Source organism: Phycodurus eques, chromosome 22, assembly GCF_024500275.1.
Source record: "Phycodurus eques isolate BA_2022a chromosome 22, UOR_Pequ_1.1, whole genome shotgun sequence".
Classification (NCBI taxonomy): domain Eukaryota; kingdom Metazoa; phylum Chordata; class Actinopteri; order Syngnathiformes; family Syngnathidae; genus Phycodurus; species Phycodurus eques.
This window is the reverse complement of record NC_084546.1, coordinates 8016999-8041776: the sequence shown is the minus strand read 5'-3', so window position 1 is coordinate 8041776 and position 24778 is coordinate 8016999. Positions and strand designations below refer to the sequence as shown.

The following is a 24778-nucleotide window of genomic DNA, read 5'->3' as shown; positions in this document are numbered from 1 at the left end:
TTCTGTGCTTCTTTGAAACAGACTACAAAAAGGCTTCTGGTAGAAAGCTTTTAAGACAACAGCCAATCATATCGTGCAACAACACAAAAATAGAGAAAGAAAGAAAAAGAAAAAAAAAAAAAAAAAGTGTTTCTGTTCAAACAGGTCAATTGCACATATGGCAATGTCATACCCGGTTTGTTCTTAATTCAAAATGATTTGTGCAACCCTGGCCTTTTAAAATGTCCTTTTATGTGGAACCTTGGGGTTTAGCGATGACTTAGCATAAATATTCAAATGTCAATGTTTTTTTTCCCCCTTTGTGAATCTGGAGGGGAGTAACCACCTCCAAAAAACTGAACAGACACCAAGGAGTCAAGACCAGCTTTACTCGTGCACAAAATGACTGCTTTCTTTTTTTTTTTTTTTAAATTACCTCACCGGAAGCGATTGAGTCAATATATGTCCGCAAAGAATCCAGTTGAACGACCGTACCAATAAAGTGCAGGGAGAGAATAGCAGTCACAGGGAATGGGAGCCTATTTAGTACCACGTTGTGCTGAAATGTGAGATGTTCTCGGTTGTGCTCAGTCAGTCACCCAGTCCAAACGGGTAAGAAAAGGCATATCTGGACCACAAAAAAAAAAACGCCGTACAGTATTTCACATTTGCACACAAACACCAAAGCAATTAACTGACTTTAAACTAAACACAAAGGCTTTGTATGTGACATTTTCACAGTTATTAAACATTTGAGCTCAGATGAAAACGCTTCACAAAATGGTGTCGTTGACAATTTTCTTAAAAGCTCCAGTTATGATCGTGAAGAATCAAATCACTGGAGGAGGATTTTAAAACAAAACTAAAAAAAAGAAGAAAAAAATAAAAGAGAAAAAGACTATTTTGTCACACATGCAACACACACGCACAGGAGGAACGACATAGAGGGAAGCAGTCAGTTGAGCGCGGAGGACCAGCCCCCTAGCCAGCATTCTGTTCATAAAAAAAAAATGTCTCCAGGAAGAAGTGGGCTGTGGCCGGCCGCCTAAATTTCGGCAGAGGCGGCGGCGGCGGCTGCCGGCGGCTTGCTGGTGGTGACCACCTTTGTGTACTGCGTGAAGATGGCCTCGAAGGCCTCGTCTCTGTGGATCATGGCGCCGAACACCAGTGGCTGGAGGAGACGAGAGCGTCAAATCTACATCTGGCGACTTTTCCAACCCAACCCTTGTCGTTTCCTAAGGGACTACTTTTGTCTTAAGGAAGCTTCTCAACTCCCTTCAAATTGTTTCTTTGGCATCAAGATGCCACCAATGGTACAAATACGGCAAATAGCTTTGCAGCAAATAACGGACGACTGGTGAAAAAATAAATGAGTAAAAAAGGAAATCTGCAAATATTCAAATTCACAAATGCCCGTCGTGAATGTGGAGAAATTCTCGATGTATTTATTTATTATTGTGGCTCGAAAATGACACTTAAACACTAGAAAAGACCAACCACACCACAACAGTTGTTTTGTGCAGTGTGACAGACAATTTCATGGGCAAATGGATACAATTGATTTAAAAAAAAAAAAAAAACAGCTTGATTATTTTTCTCCTTTTGCTAACTTGACAGGATAATGTACTTTCCTTCATATTAAACTGTACTGCCACTTCAGGAAAATCATTGTTTTAAATGACAGATTCTGTACTTTGTGGTGATTTAAAACCCTTAGATTGAACGCATTTAAATATAATTTCTGTGGAAAATATCTTGGTACCTTCTGAGTGGAAGGAGTTGCTATTGAGATGCCCATTCCACTTCCTGGTAGGACAGAAAGCACCTTGTACTGGAAATACCACATACAAAAGTTTTATTTACCATTATTCAGTTGGCTCGGGTATTTATTTATTTATTTTTCTTTTAAGCAATCGTCACCTTTTGTATGTCAGTAATGTCCACCAGCTTGATGACTTTGTTCTTCTTGGAGGAGCCCGACCTGGAACTGGAGCTCTCGAAGCACAAGTAACTGCAGGACACAAGGAGGGTGGCGTCATTAAATTGCCTTTTCAAAGTCTTTTCTGCGGCTCTTTGATGAGAAAAGACAAAAAAAAAAAAAAAAAAAAAAAACCTCCTTGGAGAGATGCTCCACTTACTTCTCTGTGACGTAAAGCATGCCGTTCCTGATGTAGTCGGTGGGCATCTTCCGGTCTCGGTTTATCAGGCAACACCGCCAGCCGTTCTCACACACTAGCAACAAATTCACCGGTTAGAAAAACTTCTCATTTTTTCACATCTGCAACACAGCTTAAGAAAATGTAAAGGATTTTGTTTAAGCTGCAGTGCGAGGCTCTCACCTGCCAGAGGGCGCTCCGACTCCGGCAGGTTGAAGATCTCGTGGAAGGACCCCTTCTTGGTGCTGTGGGAGCGCCCGGCCTCCTCCTCCCGGCTCACGCCGCACGGCGCCGTGGCCAGGCTGCCTCGGGAAGCCACCGGCTGGACCTGGTGAAACGAAACGACGAGACGAGGTGGCCCAAAGACCAAAAAGAAAAAGAAAGAAGAAGAAAAAAAAAAAAAAAAACACATTAAGAGAGAAGGCTACAAAGACAGGGAGGGATATTTGACACAGGTTGTGGCCGCTACAGACGGGAGAAGGCATCTACTGGGCACAAATTCGCAAGAAATGAAACAACCAAAAAAGGCTTGTAATTGCCATAAGATGCCACAGGATGGCATCAAAGCACTTGGTATTGGACAAGACCACGACCTGATGAAATGAACTTTATTTTAAAAACAACAGAATTGACTGTTGTCGCCAAATGCAATTTAACACAGATTGACTAAATCAGTGACATGGACGCGCACAACATTGTGGAGAGTATTGGAACACTAATCCTCCCCACAGAACATCAAATCATCCAGTTCTGTGCAAGGAAGTTGCTGAGAAAGATTCCACCTTTTAATTCACCCAGGGTGCCTTAGGGCTGCCGTTTTGGTTAACAACAAAGAGTTACTGCTCAGGCTGGGCCAGTACATACCAGGTATCGGTATCGGGCTGATATTGGCCTTGTTTTGAAGTATCGGTCCTAGTGAGGGCTGACGATACCAGTCACGGATACTTCAGTCAAAAAACTCATGAGAAACGTCCTCCTCGCCAGTATGTGTTGCTACATTGCGGCAATTTTACACGTCGGCGAATCATCATGTGCGTCAGAAAGAAAGACAGGTCTTTGTTCACAATTATCTGTCATTGTGGTCATTGACATTTTACGTCTTAAAAGTCCTTGTAGCGGCGACACTCTATCGGTGAGCTCTCAAGTGAAAGTGGGATCAAACATCCCAAGATACGCTGCTGCTGTTTTGGTTAGCAACATAGTTCAAATGGGCACTTCACTCTCAATTCTGCGCGAACAATAGTGTTGTCATTGCAGTTCCAACCAATTTGTTAAGTACTGCTGATTTAGTTAGCAACATAATTCAAATGGGCTCAGAAGTTAACCCTTGAAAGTCTCTGTGGGCAATTGCGCCTCCGAACTGCGGTCATTTCAGATACTGCATGATTGTTCGGTGCTCCTGTTTTGGTGAGCAACCGTTACAAATGTAAATGTGTGTGAACAATTGTGTCAAACTGTTGAGTTCTTACAAGAGCAGTTTAGGGAAAGGGAGGAACTACGATTAAAAATGGTCAAAGGTCTTCCAATTACTGTAACTGTATTAATCACTTCTCTTCAGCTAGAAGAATGGATCAAAACATCACGCTTAATTCCAAGAAGTTGATTAAAGGTCTCTTTTAGGGCTGCAACTAACGATTATTTTTTCGGTTAGTCGAATCAGGTAACTTTTTTTTTTTCCCCCCCACCCCTATATTGAAAAACAGGACATTATATAAAATTGACAATAAGGAAAATATACACAGATTAATCGATGATCAAGATAGATTCATTTGATAACCGATGAGTTGTCTATTAACTACTGCACCGCTCGTCCGTTTGAGGCGTGACTTTTTAATCCATTCTCTTAAGGGACACACACACCAAAGAGCCTACCTTCTCTGTGGCAGAGAGCTGAGAGAGAGAGAAAGGACAGAGGACATCCTGTGACTGATGTCACAACGCACGCATCTCTCCATCCAACGGGCGACTTTGATCCATTATTGATGGTCGTGATGATATTTTTAGTACCATGGGGGTCGTAGTGGGAGCCAGACTGATCTAATAAGATTTATTTGTCTAAAAATGGATTCAAAATATTCAATATTCATATAAAATAAAATAAAATGTTTTAAAACTATATTTAAAATGTGAAAATGCTCAAAGGATGACAGTCCTTTTCATTTTACAAGTGACCAAGTGATATAAAAGAACCATTTCAATTCATTAGAATGACATAAAAAAATAAATCGTTAATTTCAGCAGTTCACTTAAAACAATTCAATTACATAGATGCACGACACACAGAATGAACTACTGGACTTTTTTTTTTTTTTTAATTTGACAATTACAGCTAAGAGCTTACGAAACTCCATTCACAACATTCAACAAATTAGAATATTACATAAAAACAATCAAAATGATTTCGATTTTAGAAATTGGGTCGGGATATGGCCTCAAAAGTATTTTTCTATGCATTTCATGAGTCTGTATGATACGAGGCACTTTTTCAACATTTTCAAGAACTAAGATTTTTTTTTTTTTTTTTTTTTTTTTTTTTTACAAACTGGATTGATTGAGGGTCATTTTTGTTCATGTACAGCACTTTGTGAAAAGTAATTTTCTATGCATTTAAGGAATCTGTACTGTAAACGGAGTTACACTTTTGGAATATAAATACTAAATTAATCAATTAACTTTTTCTAAAACGATCCTTTTGTTTTTTTATATTGTGCAGTTTTATGTATACCTTTGTTTCCAACGTGTTCTATAATTAAAATTTACTCGCGTTATTGACATGTACTAACCCTTTTGAGGACCAACTTCCTTGGCATTCTAAACATGTCAAATGTGACTTCCAGCTCCTGAATGATGGAACCAAGCGGCTGCGATGCAACGACTTTGCCTTGAACAGGTACACACCTGATTAAACGTCCGCTTTTTGCATTAGCGACACAGAAATGAGAAGTGGAAATAATCCCGCTTGCGGCATTAGGCAAGCTTTTGCGCGGCTAAGCCCTTTTCAGATGGCCTCTGCGCGAGAACGAATGCACGAGGGAGACAAAAGAGGACGTGTCGCTTACCCGGCGAGACACAGTGGCGTTGGTCCTCTCCTTGAGCTGGGGGTCGGTGGGGAGGCTGTTCCACACGATGTACGGCGTGTCGTACTTGTCGCGCAGCTTGGGGCAGCTCTTGAACAGGAAGTCGATGATGAAGAACTTGACGCCGGCGTACAGGCCTGAAAAGGATACGCACGGAACGATGAGAATATGACACAATCTTACAGTAGCTGGGAAGGTAGGGAATGTTAATTGCCTGGTCCCGCACGTACTGGTTACTGCATGAACACATTTGTTTGTGTGTACTGGAGTATTTGCATTCATCAGCGGGGCCCCACCGTGACATTTACAGCATGACGCAAGGCATAAAGCCGCGCTTGTTTTTTTTTTTGCCGGGCACGTCTTACCGATCATGAAGCCCATGAGTTTGTACGGCAGCACGCAGGAGGTGATAAACGCCACCCACAGGCAGATGTACAATTTTCGGGTGCTCTCTGGCTGCACCCACATGAACAGGCTGGGGAAAAGAAAATAACAGCAGATGTCTACTTTCACTATGCTTCGAGAGGAAGTTTTTGTAGAAACCGCAACTAGTTCGACTTACTTTTTTATCTTCTCTAAGACGTCCGCCATCTTACCAAAAAGGTTCTATAATGAGGAAAAACACAGAGGAAACAACTGGTATTTATATGGTAAAGGAGACAAATGCGTTCCACCCCACACAATTTAAAACAGTTCCCAGATATCTTAGTAAATTAGTCCCACTCTTACATCCGGCTTGTTTACAGTACAGTAAAGACTTACTTGGTGGTTTAATTTCACACTCGATGGGGGAGAGCAGGCACTCCAGACAGCCAACGTTTTGTACACAAACAATGACAAAGTACATTTTCAATAAGACAGGTGGGCACCTGTGCTTTTTGTGCAACGTCAAGGACGAGCTGAAACTTCTCGGACACAGTCAGGTCTTCTTTTGGAGGCTCCTGCGGAGCACAAACGAGGCTTTCAAACCAAACTTCAGGGGCCACAGCATTGTGACTAAGTGAGAGACAGTGAAGCCCCGATATTCGCGGGTGATTTGGAATGAGCATCAGAAAGCATCAACACTGTGCCATCTAGCATGTACACACTCATGAACCTATGTTACATACAGTCAATGGTTGTATTCAACACAAACAAACTGCCTTCACACGAATATTAGCTAGGGTGACATCACACATGGGCAAACAAATGTGCGCACCAGTACTTCAAACAGTTTAAGTCATTAAACGTATGTTTTGGTTTTTACGCACAATAAATGTTAAGCGATTCAGGGAAATTGTAACGGCAAAGTCGACTATTAGCAGCAAAATGGCGTCAAAGTAGTTGGTTTTTTTAGCGAATAACAGAAGACAGGTTTAATAAAATACATTTTAAAAAGTTCATTTGCAAAGTCCGAACCACAAATATGTCAGATTCGCTGTAATCGACACCTTTCGAACTGCACTTACCATGGGTTCAGAGACCTCAGGCACAATGCTCCACTGGATCCTCCAACCTCTGCAAAACCAAACGTGTGTACATATTACTTTCCTGATTCGCTTGGAGATACAGCTTTAATTCAGAAGAGGAACTCGCTGCGAGGAAATCACATTACCGAGCAATGAGGTAATTTAAGGACAAGCGCAAAATGGCCAGGAAGAGGAACATGGGGAAGGCCCAGCCATGCCAAGCAGCATTCATGTAGATCTGCAAAACAATCAGACGAAACATCAACTGACATCACAAAACTTCAATATAATTTCCCTCCAATTCAATTTGACTGTAGTATAATGGAAGTGATGGCACCAAACTAGTACTGATTGTGAAGAAGACTAATTCCCGGCCGTGTGGATTTGACGTCCACAGTCATTGGCTGGAGCCAATTTAACTCCATTTCGTTGTCATTTACAAGACAACACCAGACTAATTATTCGTATAATGCAATGCTTGTCATTAGGAGCACTGTTGCAAAAACAATAAAAATAAAAAAAATATTCCTCCCCCCGATACGGGGAGAGAGACCAAAGTGATACTCACAATGAAGGCAATAGCTGAGGTGTAGACAGAGTGCCAATTGGATAAGGCCGAGAGGTTCCTTAAGAAGTTGGTGACAGGCCTAGCTCCTCGCTCTGAAACGGTCACACCAGGCGTTTAAAATGAATTGGAAAAATAAAATTCTACCAAAAAATAAGTGAAAATAGCTGTACAGTTCTTATTTTACTTTTTTTTTTTTTTTTTAAATGCATTTTTTTTAAGACTAAAATCAATGTATGAAAATACATAAAATCATGCCTCTTTCCACAATTAAATATGCATTGCATCCTCATTGCCTTGTGGAATTTGTTTTTTTTAATGTGAAAGTAGAGCAAAATAACATCACGCCAGCCTTAAAATTCTTGAGAAATATTCAAAATGTCGCCGCACCAAATGCCCCGGTTTGATTTCCACAGCAACCCATTCAAGCCGCAGCCAATTTGAATGAGTGAGATGAGACAACGTTGTTAATTCAAGAATGATCAATATTACTCTTCTTGGATGTCTGAATGATATTTCAAATCCAGTAAAATAGTTTTGATATGATGCATTAGCTTTCTGTTGGCGTGTTGCAAGTACTTACTGAGTCGCCTCATGTTTTCTGTCAACCTGGGTGGGAAGACAAATACAGAAACTTATAATACACAAAACGTCACACTTTGTCCACAGAGTAACCATAAATCTGCTTGAAAAAAATAAAAATAAAAACCCCACAAAATCAATACTGGATGAAAGCCGAGTCTTGTTTTCGTACTGTGCGGTAAGCTCTTTACCACCTTTTAGCACTTAGCGGTTCCTCGGCCTCCACGGTGCTCTCCTCGGGCTGGAAGCGGAAGTCCTCGATGTAGACGCCGAAGCGCTCGTACAGCCACTTCTGCAGCCGCGAGCTCCAAACCTCCTTCTGCTGCTGCTGCTTGTCCGCTACAGAAAAGCGCACAACAGGGCTGCAGTTATACCTCAGACGGTGAGAGAGAATGTTAAGTATTATTTGACAGTTTCTAGCAAGTGATCAATTGTCACTGCCCAAGTACAGTTCAGTTCAGGCACAATTGTTATTTAACTTTTATGTGCAAAACATTTTAAATTTAATGATTGAAGTACAGCTTTTTCTTTTAAGTGGCAGTATTATATTACACGCATTGTTCATGTTTAAACTGTGCATCATGTATTAATTAGTGGATAATACAGACACACACAGGGTTACTGGCAGGTCAAGCCAAGCTAATAATAGCAAACAAACTCCCATATATATATATATTTTTTTTTTCCAAAAAGTACCAGCTGACAATTGTGCACTAATGTACCCTTGTCTCCCCTTAACGATGTTAAAACACACACACCCATCCAAGAATAACCTGCACTTCCGAAACACTCCCTTTCCTTTCCCGCGTTCTATCTCCGATATAAACACCTTCGACTTTCCCGTTTGTCCCCCCTCGGGTGGACTTTCCCTGCCAACCCTCCCTCTCATCCTCGCACTCTATATTCCTCCTCCCTGGTGGTCTTACCTGTTCCATTATTAGAGGGCGACTGTTGTTTTCTCGGAGGTTGTGGCGGAGAATCCTCCAGCCTGTGGGAAAAAAGGTGAAAGAGTGTCACTCGAACAGGAAAAAAATGTACCAGAAATTATTTCTCTTTTTCTAGCTTGTTTTCAGTTTGGCAAATTAAAGATTGGATCTTAATAGCGAACTAAAATGTAATTGGGGATTTTTATTTTATTTTAGCTTAATCCGGACTAAAACAACCAGATTTCGTGCAAGTACGGTTGAATATCAAGAGTTTCACAAAAAAAGCAGATGCTAGGCTTGAGAATCTTGAGTGAAGATGCTTATTATTTGCATGCTGAATGGAGACTTTTTGATGGGAGAGGGGATTTTTTTTGGGACTGTTAGAATGTTGATATTTTTAATTTTTGAAAGGGTTGTGTCAGGGGAGAGTGAGTAATATTTAACTCAACGTTCATGTTTTTGTTTTCCAATAACAGAGTTGCTTCTTCAAATAAAATATTTAAACTTGATAAAGTCCTACTCATAAATCTGTTGAAATGTCTTGTTTTTTAGCTGTATTTTGTTGCATGGGTGTTTTTTTGTGTGACAAAATCAAATGTTTATTGATGCTTGAAAATGATACCGTTCCATTACATCCCCTCCAAATTGCAGACAAAAAAAAAAAAAAAAAAAAAAAAGTGTTTCAATTGTCCCTTTATTGTGCAGATTAACTTTTGCCAATAAAAATGTCAGATCCTATTGGAGACTTCACAACCAAGTGTCACCACCGTCAAAAGATTAGTGAAGTAACACGCTCGGAGCATTCCGGAAATTTCCAGAAGCTGTATCTAGGACACGGCAGCCTACTGAAGGCGTTAGAGACTAAATTTAACCAAGACCATTCTCTTCACACACGAAAACGTCCCAGCATTACCAGAGCGGTCTGTTTTTAGCTGCCAATCTCCAACGCCTCACTCGCTGGATGGTGAAAGCCTCCGGTGGATGTTTACTATCATGCGACACATGCCCAGGAGGACGAGACAATCTGCTGAACCGTCTTTCGCATTCCCGAGGTTCCGAGTTCACGTTTCCGTGCCGGTAATCCCTCGGTGGAATTTGCCATTGGCAGGCCGGCAAGCAAGCATCATCAGATCGCAACGAGGACACCCGTGGTGTACTCGGACAAAGCTGCGCACGCAAGTGCCAAGAAAGAGATGCCGCCATAGTTTACTGTCATTAATGACATCATACCAAGGAAACTGAATTAAATTGCTTCAAATTTCTTGGATTATTCTGCCTATCTTGATACTGATTGAGTGCCTCTGCTAAAAACTGCAAGGTCGTCACTTTTTCTTGTCGTATGTCAAATATATATTGTCCTCAGGCGTTTCCAAAGCGAACTTTTCCCAATCCTCCACAAAGGGTACGGCCTTGATCACATTCAAACGGCTTGGTGAAGGGCAAACATGTCTCTTCTAAAGCAGAACCGAAATTAATTGCATTTCTTTTTTTTCTTTTTTTTTTTTCTTAATAGCTGGTAGCTTTTCACATCAGCATCTTTCAACGACTGCCACTAAAGTCCATTTAGTGCAAAAGGGTTTTATAATTGGTTTGGGATGACACTCAATGTAGAGGACACTTCATGTCAACAGTCTGTCTAGTACTGAAGAGTCAGGACTGATTTTTTTTTTTCTCTCCGTGATCGTTTACCTGGTCTTGAGCACGTCACCCATCTTCTGCTCCAGGTCGAGGCGTTTGCTGCGCTCCCTCTCCAGCTCCTGCCGTAGCGAGTCCACATTGGTCTCCTCGCGCAGCTTCCTCAGCTCCTCCTCTGGAAAAGACACAACCGTTACAGCGACCTCACTTGTTGATGGCGAACTAAGGCAATCCAGGATGAGGATTATACTTGGGTTGGGTATGAAAAATGGAGACTCACTGCTACCGGGAAAATATTTGCAGTGAAACCTTGGGAACTTTGCGGCCTCCGTGCAGTGGAGTGGTTGCAATTGTTTTTCTTGCAACACAAAAGAAAACAAATTTGACCGGGCTACACCTCGCGACTCGAAAAACTTGAAAATTGGGGCATTCGTAGTTCAAGGTGCCATTGTAAACTTTATATAATACAAAATCCAACTTTCTCCAGTCAAGGTGTATGACTAAGATCTCCTTCGATGTACTACTCATGGGCAAACGACCCAGAGTCCTGGCTAGGTTTATCACCGCACTTTAAGCCTTCAATCACCTTCAGCTCTGACCCAATATTCCACCCCATAGAGTGGCCTCAGGTGTCGGCACTTTCTAGAACAACATCAGCTGCATTTCCTCTCGGCCCTTTGTCCACTGACTAAAGGGACGCATGAATATTTAAGGATGGAAGGCAATAAAGTCAGAACAAAAGACTCCCTCTTTAATACAGCTGGAAAATAAATAAAAAAACACTTTTTTCCCCCTAAATGAACAATTATTTGAAACCGATTATGATCATGCAAGAGAGTTCCTGTTAACGCCAACCTTTGTTTTGGAGGAAGTTCGCACATTCTATTTTGCTTTGTGATTATTGCTGTACATTAAGGGACTTGCTTCTGGAGACGATTGGCTTCCCTAAACCATTTCCACTAATCCAAGCGCTTCGTTGATGATACAGTAGGAAAGAGTGTATAGAGGCGGGGTGGAAAGGTCCGCAAAAGGTTTCTACGGGCTAAGCAGCTTAGCAGTGGCTAGCTTATCAGTGCCAGGAGAGCTACAGTCGTCAGGTAAACCTATTAGGAAATTAGCGAACCGGAGTGATGCACCGTGGGGAACCAGAAGTCTATCAGTGGTTTAACCCACACTGATGGATATTTGACGATTCTTTGATTTCCCCCTTTTCACAAAATAATTTCCCCTGTAAAATGTAAGGAACTGCTTCATTCTAAAACAAAAAAAAAAAGGTTATGGTAAAGGTACATTATTGTCCAAGGTACAGCAATATTTGTTCTCTGCATTTAAGCCCGAGACAGCGACGGTGTCGTGCATAGGAATCGAATCCAGATCTTGTTAGCACCTTGACCCATGACGTTAAACTGAAAATTTCTCGGCATGTTGTGAGTTGTAGACTATAACTGGCGCATGGGGAGTACATGCAGACTCCATAAAGAAAGGCTCACCATGACTGCTGTGTGCGTCAGACAGATGACGTCTAATCCTGTTCCTCAGAGGCCCTTTGCATCAGCAAGCACATTAATAACACTGTCAACATCCCTGTTATGCTTCGAAAAGTAGATCGCAGGAGTCTATACATAGGTTTGCATCTTGGGTCACCGTGTCACAGAGTCTAGACCAATTAAACGCAACAGCCGAGAAACTTACTGAGGCCGCCGCTACTTTTGTGGCTCTTCAGCCGATCGACCGCTCCGCCGTACAGCAAATCGAAGCTGAAGTCGTCCACCTTGCACACCCCTATCCGCCTCTGGTGCAGACTGCTCGTCGGGACGCTGGAGCAGGAGCGGGTGGGCGGGGAGGCCGCTTTGGGTCCGTCTTGAGACCGAGCCACGATTGCCACTTCTCCCCGGTTGCACTTTTTGATTAGCACGCGCCTAGACCTCAGAGCTCCCTAAATGTCATCAGCGGTAAACTCGACTCGAAGGCGACATCAAAAACTATTCTGCCTGCAATGAGAGTGGTCAGCAACTGGGACTGGACTGAGTGTACTTGGCACTGGGCAAACACAGGAGGGGGGGGCAACAGAGGTAGCGAGGTGGGGGCTGCGCCATAAGAGGCCCTGGAATCTTTCACAAGTACACAACGCATATTGTTCTCATTTTGGAGAGAACTTTTGCATCTGGCACGTTCGAGTCATAAGTATTGTATTTACACAACTCAGCGAATTCAATTTCATCAAGCTTTGCCAAGAGATCGAAGGACAAAGGACTGAGAACTTTTCAGGAGCACGTACAATGGTGCTTTTCATGAGATGAAAGTGGGGGTCATTAAGGTTCATGGAGCGAGGGACAGAGGGAAGTATCCGAATATTTGTTCCCGGCAGAACTTGCCACAGCTATGATTGAGTATTAAGCCAAGAAAATGTACACCGTGTTTTGGTTGCGCTTGTAATGGACAAAAAAAAGAAAAAAGGAGGAAGTGTAATCCGGCTTCATTGCATCTTGTGACTTTGTCACTGGCTTCTTGTGCTCTGGGCCGAAATGTCCCAGAGTGACCTAAAATCCGGTTTGATCCCTTAGTTTCACTTTGTCTTTGTCCCCTCAACCTGCTGACTTCACAACCTAATCACCCGTCTCCCCGTGGACGGGCCGCATGACACACGTACAGCGTGTGTGTACGAAAAAGAATCCAGGGTACTCCGTGTGTGAAGGGAAAAGGCAATAAATTAAATGTTGTGCAAGGGGGGACGTTCGCGTCTGCTTGTCTGGAGCTGAAATGTGATGGCCATCAAAGCCAAACCTGCCACCAAGAACACAAACACGGAGTAATGCATACATCTACTGACTAATACTGTAACCATAATCTGCAGGGTTTAAAGAAGCCCTGTTTTAAGACTTTTAAATACCTTTTTAAGATCTATCACTCAACTCATTGAGACCACGAAGCAGTGTACAAATAATACCAGTATGGCGTCACCCATTTAATGAGATTCATCTGTGGATCGGCTGACCTTCAGTTGCACTATGATGCGCCATGGCAGAAGTTAGTGTGTGAGGGGTGTTTTTTTTAATCATGGGTGAAGTGGAACAGCAGCCGGCACACTGCATTGATCGCCCGGTCAGTGTAGAACGCGTGGCCAGGCGTGCTTCGCCGCAACGACCTTCCATATGAAACCCTGAACAAGATCTCTTGGAAAAACAACGACTCCCTCGCTCACGCACACATACTTACAGGGCATATAATGTAAATGGATCCTTTTCAACACAGCTACAGGCGACAAACAAAAGATGCGAACAAGTCACCTTCCATTTTGTAGCTAACACAAGGTTATTTTCTCAAGGGGAGTCATCTTCAGAGTGCCTTTTGTAAATGTGTGTAAGCACATTTATATGCAGCAGACACCAACCCAGTGTTTGCAGACAGTATTTCGGATGCTAAAACACTTGCATAATTTACAGCTCCCGAGTGTTCTGCTACAAATCTCAATTTTTACAAGCGTCAGCACTGCAAGCCAACATTAAAAAGTCTGTCTCCATACAATAAAGGAGGCTAGTTACCAATGCCATCCATCCATCCATTTTCATAGTTACCAATGGTGTTGCTCAATAGATAAATATAGGCCTAGTTCCTCTTTTCCTGTGCATCAGGCAGCATATGTGAGATGGGGCTTGTTACAGTTAACCAGTAAATTTGTCAGCTTCAGAGGTGTAGACGAGACGGCCAGTGTGTAAGCTTAGCGCAGTGACGTCACCATGCATCTAATTATCTGAATGCGCAAAGAATGAGAATGTGAACTTTGGAGAGTTCTATCTGAAAGGGGCAAATGGAAAAGAAATCTGGCTCTACCAGTACCCCTCTAATGGTGTTGCAGCGACTTTCGGCTTGACCTATTGGCATGATTCGTTTAGCACAGTTTTTACATGAGATGCCCCTCATGATGCAACCCATTTTATGAATTTTTTTTTTTTTTTTAATCCAGGTTTGGGACCGGCAGGGGATGGGCATTGGGATTCAGATCAAGAATTGAACCCGCACAATCTGCACGAAAGGCACCAGCATGGACCACTTCAGTGGCAGTCAGCACAAAGACAATGGTTATTTTGTTAAACTTGGGGGGGGAAACAATGTGCCTTTTCTCAAACACGGCTTTCTCCTCCGTCTACATTTTCCTTTAATCATCTTTGTTGAATTCAGTGCAAGGTTACAGTGTTGCACCATTGATGTGGCTAATGCACCGCCATTTAGCCGTTAGGAACAACCAGATAATTGTTTACAGTTCCTGTAACCATTGCGACCTCCATTGAACCGTATCGACTGTTTTTCCATATGGTGTTCTACTTGGTGCACACGATGCTAATCCTGTATGGTCATACATGAAAGACTGATACTGAGGTGCTTGTTTTCATAACGATAACTCAAGGCCCAACATAATGAGGCAATGTGAAAGTGGCAGGAACAAAAAATAAATAAATAAAAAAACTCACAGGAAGACACCTTGAACAAAAATAGACTGTAGCGGTCGGGTTCAGACAGAAAGAGGAAAGAGGGGGGCGGTGGGTAAGCCAACCGACTGGGAACAAATCAACGCTGACAGCCAGAAGGGAAGGAAACACGAAGTAGACGCTACCCGAGGGCAACAAAAGTAACTGCTGACACCTGAAGTCACCGAGTGGTCCAACAAGGAAATTCTTACAGGCAGACTTGGACACATCAAATAGAAATTCTTCTTTAAGATGGCAATGAGACAATTTGGAAACGCATTCAAGAATAGAAATATGCCTGGGACGGAGAAGGCCACGGAAACGTGGGAAAGCAGCATCTTTGATGTCATCTCATGACTACTTGGTTACATATTAACCAGTTAAGATACCCAAGAATAGCACTGCCAAAAGGAAAGGCATGGGTCACAGTGCCCACACCCCACCCCACCCCACCCCCACCCCGCCCACCATTTTGAATGGAAACTTGTGCGCCCCAGGTGGGGCGGAACACAATACACTTCTGAGTGGGGTGTTTGTTTTACAATGCAGCGTGGGTCTTTATTATTTTAGAAAGGACTGCCAAAAGACGAGTGAACGAGAGTGACCGAATGCCTACACCTCCGGATACTAAGATCCGAAAAAGCCTTGAAAGGTTGAACACTCAATACACATAAAATACTGTATTTCCACAAACATGATACTTAGTGTGCTCTGCTGTTTACCTCTATTAATAGTGCTCCAATCAAGCTAACACAAAGTAAAAAAAAAAATATATATATATATATATATATATATATATATATAAAAATATTTTTTACTCACGGTTATCAAAAAAGTCCGAATCTGAAGCTGGCTCATGTCTAGTTGAGAAAGAAGTAATCAATGTTTATACAGCTGGGTACGGAAAGTATTCAGACCCCCTTACATTTTCCACTCTTTGTTATATTGCAGCCATTTGCTAAGATCATTTAAGTTCTTTTTTTCCGCTCCTTAATGTACACACAGCACCCCATTTTTTCCCCACAGAAAAAAAAACTGAATTGTTGAAATTTTGGCAGATTTATTAAAAAAGAAAAACAAATATCACACCGCCATAAGTATTCAGACCCTTTGCTGTGACACTCATATTTAAGGAGGTCTGAATACGTTCCATACCGACTGTATGTTAATTTTTAGACTTACAGTTGGTAAAAACATTTTCAGGATTCACCTGCGTGTTTATCACATCTCGGCGACGCTGAAAGCAAAGGGCTGGCAGAGAGGACCTGAAAGAGCTGCGAGAAGTCAGCAAGAAAGACGGGAGGCAAAGGAAAAGCCAATGAGGAAGGAAGACGAGCCCACATGGGATGGTGAAGCTCATCGAGCGCGCATCAAGACACGCTGACAACAAATCTGGCTCTTTTTGTTCCAGCAGGAGGCATTATGGAAGAGGACATGGCCTGAGGTGTTCTCTTTCAAACACTCGCCTGTCTTTCTCTCGTTCTCCATCTAATAGACATGAAGTGATGAAAAGAGAACACAAGATGGAAGGGAAATACCTCGCTTCATTACACGCTGCAATACAGTTGATTAGATACTCTCTTTAGTCAGCACTCCAGGATGAGGACAAGCGCCATTTACTACCACACAGATAGGATGATGCCATTCTAGTGGTTCGGGCTGTTGGAATATACAGCGCAGCCAAAAAGCACTTTCACATTTTGTTATACTATGGAATAAATTACTTCTATACTTAAGAATTCTTAATGTTCCTGTTTAAAAAAAAAAAGTCATTCTGAGGTGTGTGTAGAATTTTGGGAGGAAAAATGAATTTAAATCGATTTAGTAATAAGACTAACAAACTTTCCGGATGTACTAGAAATTGATTATTCAAACTCTCAGCATCCAAAATGATCTGGCTCGCGTTCAGGACAATAGAGTCTCAGTCGTTGCCGTGGCAACCCAGGACTTACCTCCTTTAATTTTGGTGGCCCAGCGCGGACCACTAATGTTGCTAGGCTATTATGGTATGCAAGTTAGCAACTAGCAAGTACATTTACTACACATTTAAAGTACATATTCACTTTACTGCTATATTGATTTGCATTTACAACTGCAGAATTTTTCCAAACTTTGAGCCAAAGCACATATTTGACACTAGCACAAACTAACGGGACACCGCCAAAGAAAAATGTCGCCAGAAGTGCTTGAATATATGAAATGATCTTGTCTCAGTTTATCACAGATTCCATTTCTGTGGTTTGGCTTTGAGTGTGGAATCTAGGCCTGTTTACATAAGTAAACTGGACCTTCTGCCATTAAGTCGAATGTCACTGTAGGTCACTGGCATACTGGAGAGAGTACTTGCGTGCGTAATGTAAGTGAAGCCATTCTATTTGAAAGCTATCAGGGACCGTGCCCTGCCGCGAATAGCGAAAATCCGGGAGTAACTGCCTATAGATGGCTACAAAGAATTGCATGAAGCTCCTCAACTCACTTCAACATTGGCACCAAGCTGCCGCCAGATGGTGCCAAAGCAATTCTTATCGCTTTGGTCTGAGCACAAATGCAGCAAATAGGTGACTGTTTCAGCAAATAATGGCGGGTGAGTTCAAAAAAATACACGTATATGCTGGGTTTCACTTAAAAGGCGATAAAAGCATCGACTGCAAAGCGAGAAGCACAAAGGTGGGTACACTCACGTAGAAAGTGTTTCTCCAGTAAGGCAATTTCCAAGTGTCCTTTGACCTCGTTCAGTCGGTCCGACTCCGATCTTTGGAAGTCCTGGATCACCGCTGCCATGATGGGAGACCCTGAACCAGCCTGTGCACGCACAAGAAAATTGTATTGATCATGATTTAAATGTAACTGTATATTATACGTGCATAGAAAAATAAAGGCGTGACTACAGTCCAGTGACTTCCAGTCCACATTTGTCTACAAGCTTGCTTCCATGTAAAAACCTCTCGCAGGAATGGCTCCCTTGCTTTTGCTGACACACTCTATGCATGACTCACACTAGCGTTTCCCCTTTCCTGGTTCAGGTCCGGCCGGCAGGAGGAGAATCGCGCTCATTTGGCAACACACACGCATGACTAGCGACACAATACTGACTGATGACGGCCGGGTATGAGGCGTGGAATGAGGGACGTGCAGACGGGAAAGATAGGTGGGAAAGGAAGGATGTTCGCGTGAGAGACGACTGCAGGTTGCTCCGCTGCTCGACTCTGTTCCTTTAAGAGGCAGACACACACGCACACGCACACACACGCACACACACACACACACGCTGCAGAGGCTTTTCCCTGCCAACAACCAGAACCTGACGATGCATTACGAAGAGAAGCTAAATAAAACGGGCTAATCAGGGGCGAATAGAAAACGAAAAAAAAGCATCACCGACTGAAACGCAATGACATACTCTTATGCCAGGAAGTGATGTACGCTGCTGAAAAAACCATCACCTAATGAGGTTCGATGCCGCGGAGGAGCATTAATAGCGATTGTGATTCGTTTCACATCCACTCTCGCTGCCTTTTCAATCAATCGGCTGCTTCGGCCTCGGCGGAGGGTTACGTCAGGTCAAGCCTCGGCTCGCTGCCTCGCTCCCGGCCGGGTACGCGAAGGCGAATGTCGTTGAGGAACGAAAGGATAATTGGTTGATTACAATTCAATAATTATATCATCCAAAACAACAAGTATGACATTTAATTAATTGATATAAAATATTCATAGTTTTCAGATTCATTTAGTGACTTAATTCAATTAGTTACAATACTATTCAGTAAAGTATTGTATTATTTTCTTACAATAATTTAAAATTTTTACATGAAGAGTTTAACTTTTTTTTTTTTTTGCTCTAGAAGCTAATGTTCTCGCCCGTGCGTTTTCAGATCCACTTTGGGTGGTAACAATCAGCCACAAGCTAAAGTGCAAATTAGCACCCCACTATTACAGCTACATTACCTTTCCTAACTAGCAATTGGCTTTTTTTTGAAGAGGAGAAGCCCGAAAATGTACTTCAGATGAAGATTTAAAAAAAATTAAAATAAAATAAAAAGCGCTCAGTGAATTAGTCCCTGCCATGCCTGAATGCATTGCCTCACATAAGCCAAGTCATGTGATCGAATCTGAATACGTCGCTGCAATCCGTGTGGGTGCCAGGGGGAAGACATTTGGGTGCCAGGGGGAAGACTTTCACTGAAATAATGTTGATGAATGCGTTTTGGGACTGTGCACATGTGCGTGGCACAGGGGCTATTTAGTTTTTTCTGGTTGTGAGTCATCGGCCTGGTGACGTGAATGATGCTCTCCCCGGCGGGCTGACACACCGCGTGGGCAAACACTGTCGCATGTCGACAGCAAAGCTCAAGTGTACGCGATTAAATACACGTGGCGCACACAAAGTGCACTCGAATGGGCCATTGATCGGGGAATCCCTAAGAGACAATAGACGGAAAGAGTATTAAAAAAAAAAAAATAAGGAAAGCAAGAATTATATCTCTGAGGTGCTTTTCAGTGCAGGATGCTATTAATACATCATGGAAACCTTTTGTTGTTGTCTTCCACTAAATGGCAGAAGGTACAACCGACCTGTTTCTCCACCAGTTGCCATTCAGAAAATAACAGCTTTGTATTCTACTCCACAAAGGTTTCCCACCGAGTAAGTAAATGTGTGAGGAAATTGAAACGGGATCATCATGATTTCAGTATACGGTGTTCCCTCGCTATATGGCGGTTCATTATTTGTTCATTGTTCCATAGTCGAGGAGAAACCCTGGGTTGATAATTAACGCAAAATATATGTCAATTACCGTTAGCTGGTCAATAGTGTTTCACATGATACATTACCATGAAGATAGCCAGCTTTCGTTAGATGAAATTATAGGGTTTGGATTTGGTTCATTTTTGTGTTTAAATACACATTTCATTCGGTTTTGTTTTCGGAGTCTTATTTGGAGAACTATGCGAGTGATTTAAAAGGTTCAAATGTGGTTAGAGCATGTGGGAGGGGGAAAAAAAATAAACTACATTCAAAAAAATAAAATTAAAAAAGTCTCACGTTCTTTCTATATTGCGGATTTTCACATGCGATAACCAGGGGTTGACCATATAAACCTTTTGACACATTTTTGTTTGGTCGTGTGCCCTGGTAAAAAAATATGAAGCAAACGCAATCTTCTATCTGCTTTTGCAGATGCAAGAGCGGTGTTGAGATTAGAGTGCATCGTCAAGCACAATAATTCATGAGTACATCGAAATTCCTTTACGAGAGCATCCGAGGTCCTGTCAAGGCTAAACAGCTAAAACAGTTTAGTGTCGTGTTTGAGGAGCACCTACGGGGTCACGCGGGGGCTCGTCGTTGGCCGCGCGCGGCTTGGGCGGCACGTCGTCGCTACATTCGTTGTCGGAGGCCGGCGGCGAGTCGCCCAGCTCGGGGAAGTCGTCACGCGTCCTCGGGCCTCGGAAGCGGATCTTGTCCAGGCGCTTGAGCATGGTCAACACCGCGCACCTGGGCTTTAGCTTAACATGGCGGACGGCAACCCTGTTGGGGAACACGACGCAAAGTCAGCCCCGACAAACTCCGCGTGTGAAAGTCTAAACAGGATGTGCACTTGTAACCCCTGACAACCGTATCCTTTTAACTCGTCTGACACTTAGTTGACCGCAGCGCATCAGTTGACCTCATTTCCATGGCAGGAGTGATTACAGGGGGGGGGTAACAAAATGGCTGTGTTGTGCTATCATCCTGTATTGACCGTTGACAACCCAGTTCAGACTGTTCTCTATCCATTGGAAACAAGGAGAAAATACATCGACTATTATACACAGTGGTAGTTTGAGTATATTTGTCATTTCTCATTCAAGATTTGCATATCCATTTCAATGCCATCCCACTTAACACACCAGTACTGCTGGCAAAATGGAATAATGCTGATTGAGTTGAAGTATTGCCGTTGTATAAGACAAATCATGCACCAGTGCCATGCCTTAAAACTTGAGGAACACTTCGAATAGTCCCACTGCATTCTTCATTCATGCTTCTGCAGCTTTAAAAGCAACCGCTCTTCACTTGATCTGATGTTTATCAAACATTTATGTCCTTACATAATACAGCTGGTGTGAATAGAATAGAAATATAAATGTAGAAAGTTGCCATTAAAATGCGTAGCCTGAGTGAACAAAGATGCACCTGAATACAAATAGTCCAGTCAAGTATTTCCCTATGCGACGTGATTGTAGCAAGCTGTTCAGTTTCTATATATGCACGTAGACAACCCACCCACGCGAGCTCCTGTGATTGCAGCTTCAACTGGTGGGCAGATGTTGCCTCCCGAAGTACGAGAGTAGAAACTGTGCGAGTGGCAGGTCATTAAAGACTTCCTTTTCCACAAAATGTCACAATGGAATGAGTTCACACGATTAGCAACTGAATACACGTCATTTTTGAGCTGTCCCGAAAGCCCCTCCCGACCACTTCCTCTACAGCTAAAAAAAAAAATACCATTATGGTAATTGACAAGTGAAACCGAGGAAGTTGAAATTGAAAAACAGAAGCATTGTCACTGGGAAAAAGATGGCAGGGAAATCTGAAAAGTGACACTGGGAAAATGTATGAAAAATATTACAATTTTTTTTTAACATTTACACATTCATATGGAATGGATAGAACAATAGCTGTATCATTAGCAAAGTCATCCCAGCTATTGATGTACAGTGCACAAGTCCGCCTGCGTAATCTTCTGCCAATGACCTGTAGTAGATGGAGGCGACTGTAATGCAGGTCACAGACGGCACACCAGCCAATCACAGCCGCTTGTGGATTACGTGCTATAAAAAAGGCATACTACAGTATTAAGTAAACCTGCCCTATATTAGTATAGAAAATAGAAAACATCATGATAACAACTAACTAACAACATGGCTACGAGCAGGGAACGGCTAGTTTACAAAAGCACAGTCAGTGTTGGTAATTTAGCGACTTTTTTAGGCCCTCGGGCAAGCATTTAAATGTTTTTGGTTTTTTTTAAAGATATGATCGGCAACTTTAATTTCCACAAAGAAAAATACAAGATGAGCTGAATTATTTTCAGTTTCACATTGTTTTCTGTTTGACAAGGAAGGATCCCAGTGGAAGGCAATAAGAGTCGGGCACAGTGAACATTTCAAAGTGCCTATTTATATGTTCCAAAAGCAGTAATTTGTGCATTTGCATTTTAGCCAAGGAGCAAAATTTGCTGAGATTTCAGAAATGGGAATTTGGTGAAAACCTAAAAATCCAAGATTTTATTTTAAGGCCATATAGGCCAGAGCCTAAATTGATTGTAATTTTATTTTTTTTCTTTAAATCTGAGATTTTCTTTGAAGGCCATAACGCCCAGCTCTATCTCTTACTTTAGTACCCCTTTAAAAACAATGAAAATTAGCATTATTGTTGCCTATCATGCATTAACTAGAAAGGAAATGGAGGTGCTTTAAATCTGTTCCCTGAGAAATCAGAAGTGTAACATGTACCAGTCTAAAATTTCAAACTGTGTTTTGTCTTGAGTTTTAGGAGTTTTCCACCCCCCTCAAAAAAAAAAAACAAGATCATCTGCTCGTTATCTGGGTGTTTCCTTGACAAAGAGAGAGAGGGGATTAACATGGCCTTTAAATAACTTTTTTTTTTTGCAGAATTACCATCTCGAACAGTGACGGTGGACAGCCAATATTTGCATTTTTGACATGAACTTGCAATATTTGAGCCATTTTTCCGTGGCAGATTGTAACAAAGTGATGTTGAAGAAATGACAGGCACACAGCATTTCAGTCAAGCCCACTCATGCAACCCCCTTGGTTGCAACATTTAGATTGCTGAGCAAACAAAGTGTGCAAAGGCAACATGAGGTCTCAGGTGCAATTTTAGTCATTCAGCACTCAAACCAATGACGTTTAGTAAATGTATTCATAATGGCATTAGTTATGACCCATGCTGCGATTATATCATCATGGCAGTTATATAAACAGAGATGATCAATAGGTTGTGAACAGCAGGTCAATTGCTCAAGTGGAAAACACAGTAGGGACTCTCATACTATACTGTACAGCACACGTTGTATTCAAATACAGTTAGGAAATAAAATAAATCTCCAAGTATGGGTCATAATAGTGATGAATCAAGTGTAGGTGGACCGGATGAGTTTAACAGACAGTCTGTTCTCCCTCCAATGTCAAGTGGGAGTAAATTTGTTCGGAATGGGAAAGGGAGGCGTCGTGTCATGTGAGACGTCCAAAGCTTCCCACGTGCACGAGAACGCACCACATTAGCACCCACTTCGAAACAAAACAGCTTGCCCCCCCCCCCCCCCCCGCCCCACCCCTAAAATAACCGTGACCCAATATTCAAAACATTGAGGGGGAAAAAAATACAAAAACAAAAATTTTATAAACTTGGGGGTCATTCGTGGACATGTACATATATAAAGTATATTAAGGCGTCGTCCTGGAGGACAACAAATGGTTTGGTAATGTACAACTAGAAGGCCCAGCTATCTTAATTTACGGCTTAAAAATGTACGTCACATAGGATTACGGAATTTATTCAAATTCAAATTGTGTTTGTTACAGGAGGGGGGGGGGGAATTAAGAATGATGGAAAAGACATGGAAATCTCGTAATTTACCGTTATTTCGGCAGATTAAACACACCATGGCACGTGCCACAAATTTAAGCCCCGAAAAGTGTTCATTTTCAATTAAAACATAAATAAAATACACATTTACGTACCCAGCGCGTAAATCGTAGCAAAGTTTCATGAACACTGAGATTGGCCTTCGTTATCCGTCAGTACACCTGCTGCTCAGGACGTCCAAACGAACGCCAGTGTTGCGCTGGGGAGGGGGAAAAAAAAAAAAAAAAAATCCGTCAATCCATCCGCAAACCGTTAAAATAGGCTCCCTCCTAGTTGAGTGCAGAATGTCAAATTGGGGAAAGACAACCCCTCCAAGAAATACAAGTTGCGTCCCTCCTCCCGGGGGAGAACGCTGCCGTGGCCAGCCAGCACCGTTAGCTTTAGCCCGGGGCTCGGAGAGGAGGAGAGGAGGAGACGTTACCGTCGGTCGCCTCTTGTTGCTTTCGCACAGGCAGGGAAGAGAAGGGAAGGGCCGCGGAAGTGACGTCAGAGTGAGCTTTTAAAGGGGACGCACACAGGGAAGGGATACCCCACGTGCACAACCGCTCCCAAAAAAAAATAAAATAATAATGATAAATAAATTATTCAATTGGATTTAATTCAACAGATCTATATTTCTGTTATTAGGATGCATTACTATAAGCATATCTTTACATAACATTTCTTTGGGGCGGATCTATCTTATGCAGTGAGCCAGTCAGAACATCTTCAGTCGGGCTGAACTGCTCGTTCACAGACCAATTTTCAGAAAAATACAAATACCTATGAATTTACTTAATTACTTAATTTACTTTTTACGTTTCATTTCATACTGAGAGGGATTCGCCGCAATCGGATATTGTTGCCCAACAGTGGATACTTTGATTATTGGCCACTAGACGGCAGAAGCACGCGTCAAAATAGATTTTGTGACTTTCCCAGGGTCCTCCACTAGATGGCAGCCTTGCACTACTAATTTAGAAGATGGTTCATGAGTTTCATTTGGCAACACATCGGTAAATTTGATACCTGTGCCGAATTAGACATGCAGGTTTCAAATTTAAAATATCAAGCAGAAACACAAGCAATATTTATAATAATAATCTTTAAACCTGAGATGGGGCATCAGTCGCCACGACAACAAAAAACCCAATAGGTTTGCAACTTGACCCGGCCTTCTAACCTTTCATATAATATGCTTGGCGGCGCCTGGAAGTCCAGTCAAATGTGGATTTTAGCAAAAACATCACTGAACCTGGATAACGGTGGACTGCATCTCCCCTTAATCTGCTACATAAACAAATTCCTCTCATTA

General features: G+C 42.3%; 1 protein-coding gene across 3 annotated transcripts; it reads right to left on the bottom strand.

Moving 5' to 3' along the window:
- Positions 1–34: 34 nt before the first annotated feature.
- gramd4a (GRAM domain containing 4a) lies at positions 35–23936 on the bottom strand. Of its 3 annotated transcripts, XM_061667505.1 has the most exons (20): positions 23580–23936; positions 20154–20358; positions 17516–17636; positions 10423–10543; positions 8734–8795; positions 8002–8146; positions 7809–7834; positions 7229–7320; positions 6807–6898; positions 6661–6709; positions 6082–6153; positions 5775–5818; positions 5578–5687; positions 5195–5349; positions 4008–4025; positions 2319–2463; positions 2118–2211; positions 1900–1990; positions 1742–1810; positions 35–1150 (listed from the first exon to the last, which is right to left on the bottom strand). In XM_061667505.1, the coding sequence occupies exons 1-20, from the start codon at positions 23606–23608 to the stop codon at positions 1025–1027; spliced, it is 1866 nt and encodes a 621-aa protein (XP_061523489.1). In that variant the 5' UTR covers positions 23609–23936; the 3' UTR covers positions 35–1024. The 3 variants fall into 3 exon arrangements, with proteins under 3 accessions (XP_061523489.1, XP_061523490.1, XP_061523491.1); XM_061667506.1 differs by lacking the exon at positions 4008–4025; XM_061667507.1 differs by lacking the exons at positions 17516–17636; positions 20154–20358; positions 23580–23936 and adding an exon at positions 16045–16251.
- Between the last annotated feature and the right edge of the window lie 842 nt (positions 23937–24778).